We start from the raw sequence: 8,491 nt of genomic DNA, 5'->3' as shown, positions 1-8,491 counted from the left end.
TTTTTGAGACTTTATAATTGGGTTTACAGATTGCTGAACTGATATGTGCTATATGACCACACATAGGAATGTGTAGGACCTATTTTAATTTTGCAATATATGTTGCTTAAGAGAAATCGTTTTTAATGTATAACGTATGCTGAGTAACCGTTCTTCATTTGGCCATATGTATATTTGTAAAACATTATGGGCCAAATGTAACAGGGTGAGAGTTTAGGAAATGTGAGTGTTTAGCAGTAATCTCTCACATTGTTTAAATTTTATCTTCAAAATGGGAAAACATCTGGAGGAGAGTTTAAAGCATGAGAGTTTATTGAGTCTAAAAACATGTGAGTTTCCATGTTCTCGGACTCTATTACATTGACCAAGTTTAAAAAGTGTGAGTTTAGCAGTAATCCGTCACATTTTCTAATCTCTCACCCTATTATATTTGGCCTTATATCTCTGACATTTGATTCTACTGTATCACCATAGTTGCAACTTTAATTCATACATTCTATTGATATTTCTTCTTGTGAAAGACGACAACCCTTGTGTTTCTAATACTTTTTGTTATTATGGATCACAATATGATTAGGTAGATATTATGTATTATAAACAAGAGCTTCAAAAAGAAGATCATGTACTTTACCATTTAAGGTCCTACATGTAGCTATTGAATCTGACATGATCACTTTTCTTAATATTTTTGCCGAACCTTCTTTTCAAGATCATAATTTAGGTCCAAGAGCATATGGTAAGGACAAGCAATAGTTATATCAATCTTTACTATAGGGCTATTTCTCATCCCCATAAGAGAGAATAGGAGTAATAATTTTGCCCCTATAAAAATTCCGGGTAATGCTTTATCCTTTTTTAATGATATGCTTAGATTTTTCTTAATACTTGAAGGTAATTTTGATTTATTTTGGATAAACCTAATAAAAGTTCAATTCTATCTGTCTATAAGAGTGTCCCAAACAAATTATCAATGCCTATTTCCCTATATACGTAAGCTTGCGATCCGGGCCTTCCTACCTCTATGTCTGTCTCTTATTACCCAGTTTTGTTCTATTAATGTATCCAATTGTAAAGTGCAGCGGAATATGTTGAGCTGTAAGAAACTGTTAATAAATAAAATAAATAAATAAATAGAGGAGTTTTCTTTTTTTTTTTCTTCATTTATACAACATAAAATACTGATTCATGAGTACACCACCAACTTATAACATTTACAATATCTACTTTCAGACAAATACCATTATAATGTTGTTTTGATATTACTATGTGTTTAAAAAAACAAAACTATATAATCATACATATTAAAGATCCAGTGCGGAATCCTTCTTGTTCTTGTACTACAGTTTGAAAGTGTTGGGTAAGATATCCCGGCTGTTGGGATGCTGCTAGTCAGAATACCGACACCTATAGCATTGAATGGTGAGTAGTTTTCTTAACCCTACCCTAACATCCTACCTCTACGCCTAATCCACCCATCCCAGTGCTAAACCCTAACCCTCCCCCCCAGTGCCTAAACCTAACCTCCCAATACCCACATCCTAAACCTAACACCCCCTCCCCAGTGCCTAAACCTAACCTCTCCCCCCTAGTACCTAAACCTAACCTCCCCCTCCCGGCACCCTAACCTTCCATCCCCTGGTGCCTAATCCTAACCCTAACCCCTCTAACTAATGCTACCCTCCCCCTGCACCCCGAAACTTACCGTTGGGATGCCGACAGTCGGGATACTGTTGCTGGGATCCTGACCTGTAAGGACTTTGGCGATGGTATTAAGACTGTCTGCATTCCACACACTGGGATGCTGACTACATCCCGTTTGAAATTATACAGGATCCACCTGTAAAACTGACTTTTATCTGACTGTTTCTTTCTTTGTCTTTTAATACAAAGTAAGAAGTTATAATGCCAAGGAAAATAATGTGGAACAATATCCTGCACTCTCTGGTCCTGCAACCTGCATTCTGAATCAATAGCACATTTTTCCTATAGACCACTTGGCTAAAAATTCCCAACTTTCAGGTGGACTGTCGGAAATAACCATTTCGAAACCATGATGATAAACTCATCTCTAGTACAAATCCAAATACATTGTATTTATCAAGATCAAATAAAAATTTGTGGTCCTAGATGCAAGGGTAGCAAATGCACCAAATTTACAACTGGAAGATGTTATGGACACTTACAACTGGAATTGGCCCACTGCTGACTGCTTCCCTTATGTTTATTGAGCACATTTCACTATACACACAAAAAATGGTATCGGAAGCATATTCTATGCCCAGGAGACGAAAGGAGCACCAACCAGAGTGAGCTGGCATTTGTAAGCGGGCAATCACTAGTGATCACTTGATCCAACAGCTGTCCTCACTATCAACCAGCACTTGACCACTCACAAATGATCCATCTGTTCTATCAGTAATTCTGACTTTTCAAAACCCTTTGCCTATGACGGAACGCCCATGCCCTACCTAGACCAGCCTATTAGGTTGGAAGCTTCCAGAAACAGTCGTAAGTGGCAGAAAGTAGTAAATCAGCATTGGCACAAATGTGTACACACACACACACACCATTTCCACAGGGCAAATTTTCACAATTTGTGTCCCGACAACTGTACTAATTAGTTAGCATCATAGCACATACTTTCCCATAATCTCCTCACATACAATACAGAAAAACACAGATATAATTACCTTGCCAAACATGTTTTACTGTTTTTTATTTTACTACCATACTGAAAATGCCCATTAATATAATTTTGTATGAAATTGGAAAATGATGTGCAGAAACTACAACTCCCAAACCTATCTGTATCTGTAGGTATCAGAGTGAGCTGGGTTATTTTGCATAATAGCATTATACAGGGCATTCTAATACTTCTAAGACAACAGATGAAGCACATTTTGTTGCAATAAATGGGGTAATGAAACTCTTGGTAAACAGAAGCAGCCGTCCACACCGTCAGTCACAATGCACTCACATAATCTTTATGGATGAGCGGGGATGATTATGTAGAACCAAGAACTTTTACTTTGAACTGTATTGTACAGGATTGTGACATTCAATCAACTGGAACGGTGACCCCACAGTGGCTTAGCTGTGGGCCGTAGTGCAAAATGTAAGCCATTGCTACCCATCACACTGACCTCATCATCTGAAACTCTGTAACTGTCAGTGGCAAACGCAGGATTTCTAGAGGGGGGTTTCCAAATGCTCGATTTTAGAGCGATTGTGGCCAGTCCATGAAGAGGGTCATAATTCCAGCATATACAGGGTCATAGGAAGTCATTTGATGCGGCAGTTGGCCATCCTGCCTGAGCTGAATGTTTATTTTAGATGTGAGCACCATTCCAGAGCATTGGAGCAATTCCAGGAGCCTGGAGAAGCAGCAGAAGAACCTAGCACTTCCCTGGACATATATGTACATATTGGGCTCTATAGCAGTGCATCCCTAACAGTGCATGTTTTCCAGATCTCCTAGTTGCTGCACAGGTTATTTATTACTGGCTGATACGTGTTAAAAGATCCACAGATGGTGCTAATTATTTCATTTGTGAAACTGAGAAGAACATGCAGCACTAGTAAAATTCTATTATATTACTATTTCTACTGTGGTCATGGTATGTGCTGGGGAGGGAGGTTTCCAGGCAGATGGAAACCCCCCCCCCCCCTGTGTTTGCCTATGACTGTGTAAGCACCCGAAGTTGACTACTAAATAATGAGGAGGTTCCTTTTCTCGGGATCATGCTGCAGAGATGTCATTGCACACTTCTCCTGATTTAGAAAGACAACTACAACTGTTAAAAAGTTATTAGGCCACAACAAGAAGTTAAGAACCAAGCAGCCCTTGGTCTAGAGCTTCAGTGGATTTGGGTTGAGCTCTGATCCCTTTTGGCAGATGAACTTCCAGATATGATCTCATGTTTATATCATATCTGGCTGTGTCTTAGGACTTGTTCAAAAATGTAACACTCAACTGTAGTGAGTGGAGTTTTCACTAATGGTAACATTTGATCACAAAGACAGATTTGTACAATTGCCAACAAATGGTTGGAAAGCTCAATAGAACATTTCATTAAGACTGGGAAATTTTCAATAAAAAAAAATAGTGATGCATTAGGAATTACTGTATACATATCATATAACCAAAGTTCTAAATTATTTCTATATACATAATTTTTTTTTATATTATAGGATAATACTACTTAAATTAGTCAATGTGAGGTCTGATTTCTAATATGAAAAAATAAATTTATACATTTTATTCGCAATGGACTTTCCAATGAGAGATAATCAACCATTGGGTTTTCTAAATAATTACAGTTCCAAGTTTTTTAATGAATGTTTTTGAAAGCCAGTAATGTTTTTCGGTTTATTGATGTTCAGAAAACTTCCATTCAAAATTGTTTTGCTTTTTTATGGCTATGTAATATTGATGAGATCACACTGATAAAAATATTTCTTTACAGATGGAAAAGTCTTAAAAAAGTTCAAAGCTTGAAGTACGGAAACAACAAGGGTTTCGTAGGTATAAATAAGCAAAATATAAGGTGTCCACCATGTCTAGACTAATTGTCTTCTTTAACGTCTCACAGCTGCATATTCCACAAGCTCTTCTTGGTTGCTGGTGAGATGGGACTGCCGTGTCTGGTTGTTTTGGCGATGGGCGATTGCTGAATATTCAACTTCTGCAAATGAGTGCATGAACTGTAATAAAACAAGAAAGATAAACATAATCCCATCATTTTTATAATTGTTGCTAATATGCTTAACCCTTTTACCAACATTGATGTCCGTCAACTCTATAGTAAGGGGGTGCATTATTCCATACAATACACAATTACTAAAATATACATTTTTGATTCTCCACATAACATGTCAACATTTCCATCCACATTTTGATCTTTATCAAGACCCCCAAAGAATAGTTAAAAGACCACCACTACTTTCCCAGGTGTAAAGGTCTCTGATAAGTTGCATCATGATCCCCACTGATTTGTTGCCCCCCCCCCCCTCCTTACATCAATCCTTACATGTGTTCCTAATACAAATGTCCAATGTGACAAATATTATGCATATTCCTTGGAGGAATGCATAAAGCCATTCTGATTCCAGTTATCTAATACATATCTATAACATAACACTAACTAATATGTTTTTGAAACTTTTGTTTTTATAAGTGATTCATTGATTAGTTATTCTTTCTATCACAAAATTATTTCCAATCACTGTTTTCTTTTCTGATGGCTTTCAACGGTATCACATTCTTGTTTGGTATAATTTCTAAGGGGTAGATGTACTAAGCCCTGGAGAGAGCGAAAGTGGAGTGAGGTAAAGTACCAACCAATCAGCTCCTAAGCAGTGGCGGCTCCAGGGGTGGGGCTGCAGCACAGTCCAAAATTCAAATAGGGGAACCACACCAACTGCCAGTGAGTCCCAGCCATCTACGGCACGTATTCAATTAGAGCGGACCCGCAATACTTTTGCGCCTCTCTGGACTTTCCGCCTAGTTCACCTGTTTTGCTGGCGGAAAAGTATCGCTCGCTTGACCGCATATCGCCGTACTCAATTTGAAAGTAGGCGAAAACGGGGCCCGGTGAAACTTGAACAAGCGGAAAGTCCTGTCAGATTTGAGGAAATCAGCCTGTCACCCCCCAAATGATGCTCTGACATGGGGGTTCCCTATAGTACCCCCCGATTTGGCTTGCTGAAGGTATTTGGTGTTTTTAAATGGGCTCAATAGCTGCTAAATAGCATTCTTGTATAAGTGATGCAGAATAGTATTCAGGAGTATTTTTTGTTGAAAATAACTTATCCCAGCAAATTTGGGGTACTTGAAAATGGGGGTCAGCATATTTAAAAGTTGCTAAAGTTGAAAAAATCATGAAAACTCCACCTGCCGCAAGCACTTACAATAAAAAAACACTTGGGGCATACTTGGGGACCCCCCAGAGTCAAGTCCGCTAGTTTTTGACTTTGTACCCCAACATTTTTTTTTTTTACGCCCCCCAAATTTAAAGTCATTTTGGGGTGTTCTTAAGTGCTTTTAAATTTTTTTTTGACACAGTTTACCTTTGGGGGACTGTCTGAAGGCTGCACCGGGGTTCCCGCAATGTTGCACCCCAAAACCCCAATTCTGCACTTTTATCCGCCTGCTATTCATAGGTGAAACTTTTCTGCCTATTACATTGCATTGACTTTCCGCCTAGGTGGAAAAACTTTCAAATTGAACACGGAGTAAAGTCCAAACAGGCGAAAATGACGTCATCGGGAAAAGTTTCCGCCAAAAACACCCGAAAATGGCTTTTCGCTCCAAATTGAATACGGCCCTATGTTTGGCAGCATTTGAAATGGCAGTTGGTGTGGCTTCACCTCTGGAGCCGCCACTGCTCCTAACTGTCATTTTTCAAACACATCCTGTAAAGTGACAGTTGGGAGCTAATTGGTTGGTACTTTATCTCACTCCATTTTCTCTCTCTCCAAGGCTAAATACATCTCCCTCTAATTCTTATAGCTAGTTCCAGAAACAGGAATAAATCAGGGAACTAATTTCAGAAATTAGATTAATATGGAACTAAAGATTTACTCAGAATGCGGAAGCCACTATAAATGCATCAACGTGTAATGCTAGGCCAGTAATGAGACCATTGTTTATATGTAATGGAGTTTCTTTATAGGATAAAGGACAGCACCAGTTAACTGACTTGATAGCTTTTAGTTACTGAAATTTATATTTTAATATTTCCTGAATTTCATTACTCATCTCCTATTATTGCTAAACACACATGACCGCAATCACACGCAACCTAGCAAAGCAATGCTGTGTTATAGCACCATGCAATAGATGTGATTTACAAAGACATTTCATTTTCTTACCTCTTCATTGCTGTAAATTGCATTATTGTCCTCTAATCTCTTGTCAGATGAACTCCTGAAATCGGTATAGAATATCATAATATAGAAATGTAATATTATAAGAACTGAAAATGTTGTTTGTACATACATATTTGCTTAAAGGGAAAATATTCTAATCCTGGACCTTATACTGATTTATGCTAATGCAATTGCAACTGCCATCTCTTACAGACTGCATTATTACCCCTTTTACACCAGAGCAAAAACCTGGGTTTTTGCTGGGTCTACCCAGGTCGCAGCTCAGTGTAAAAGGGTCCCTGAAAAATAACCTGGGTCAAGTGACCCAGCAATTCAACCCAGGTAGCTACCAGGGTTGGACCCAGGATGGACCCAGATAATGATGCAGTGTAAACGGTGCAACCCGGGTTATCTGACCTGGATCATGCCTAAAATTAGCGGATTGGTGGTTGTCGAGCATTCACCTCCCACTTTTTATGACCTCACAGGTTTAGCAGGGCAGACCTGAGTTCAGTGTGAACAGGGCTGACCTGGGAGTAACCCAGATAAAAGGTGTAGTGTAAATGGGTCTGACCTGGGTCTGACCAGGGTTGGAACCATGTCCAAAAACCCAGGTCGGACCTGGGTTTTTGGTGGAAAAGAGGTATTAGTGAAAATATACCTCCCCCAAATGCTGACTACCTGTCATTCATATTGTTAGCGAATCCTCTGTGCGAGCTTAATCGCAAACCACTTGCTGCAAATGTGCATTACAGCTTTCACGCATGTGTAATTGCTGAAAGATGCTGGATCTTCGTTAATATCGGTATCGTGTGAATTTCTGAATCAGGCCCTCTGATCATAGAAAGACTTCTGAAGTTGAGAGTGTGTTAAACTTCTATATTGCTTGGATTAAATTATTGCTACTTTCATTTATACTGTATATTAGAAGGAAGATTATACTGTAGCTCTGGTGCAGTACCAAAAGTGAAAATATATTGGACATTGGGCATATTGTACCAGTTGTTGTGTTTGAATCACTTAATAAGATATAAATCTTATCAGATGATATTAGTATATCTGTGTTAATCCAAGGAACGTCCCAGCGATGAAGGGTAAAGTGCTACTGGCTACTGAGAGATGTGAGGATTACCCAGTCCCTTTGGTATTTCTCTTTGGAAGCTTTACATTCTTAACTAGATGAATGGGAATTATCTTGGTTCAACAATATTTCTATATATATATATTATACATATATAAACATTATATATATTTTATTAGCATGTGACCAATTTTAAAACATTAAAGCATTTAAAGAAAGAACAGATAAACCTAATTTTTATTCACTTTTGGTACGCAGATAAGTTGCACTTTACAACAATTCTTTCATTGTTATACACCAATTAGTGCACTAGAGGGCGCCTCTTTTCTTTCTTTGGTATTCACAGGTTCATCTTTCCTCAGATCCGCAACAGAGGCAACATTGAAATTAGGCAAATATGTATGTATAAATATACTGTATATAGTTTTAAAGTGTGTATGTTTATATGTTGTCATTTTATACTCATCTGTCTATATATAATATAAAATAAAGACCCTGGTAGGCATGTGTCTGTTTGTTCAGGCTAATCTAAAGAATCAC

At 38.2% G+C, this 8,491-nt stretch overlaps 1 protein-coding gene across 1 annotated transcript in view; it reads right to left on the bottom strand.

Moving 5' to 3' along the window:
* Positions 1–4,329: 4,329 nt before the first annotated feature.
* LOC148509086 (B-cell receptor CD22-like) overlaps positions 4,330–8,491 on the bottom strand; it is a 66,840-nt gene continuing 62,678 nt past the window's right edge. Inside the window, exons 9-10 of the mRNA XM_088443645.1 lie at positions 6,874–6,928; positions 4,330–4,704 (exon numbers count right to left, since the gene is read on the bottom strand). Coding sequence (XP_088299771.1) covers positions 4,579–4,704; positions 6,874–6,928 — 181 coding nt within the window. The 3' untranslated portion in view covers positions 4,330–4,578. The remainder of the gene's footprint in view (positions 4,705–6,873; positions 6,929–8,491) is intronic.

This window comes from Taudactylus pleione, unplaced genomic scaffold, assembly GCF_031769625.1.
Source record: "Taudactylus pleione unplaced genomic scaffold, aTauple2 ptg000332l, whole genome shotgun sequence".
Taxonomy (NCBI): Eukaryota; Metazoa; Chordata; class Amphibia; order Anura; family Myobatrachidae; genus Taudactylus; species Taudactylus pleione.
This window is presented reverse-complemented; position numbering and strand designations above follow the sequence as displayed.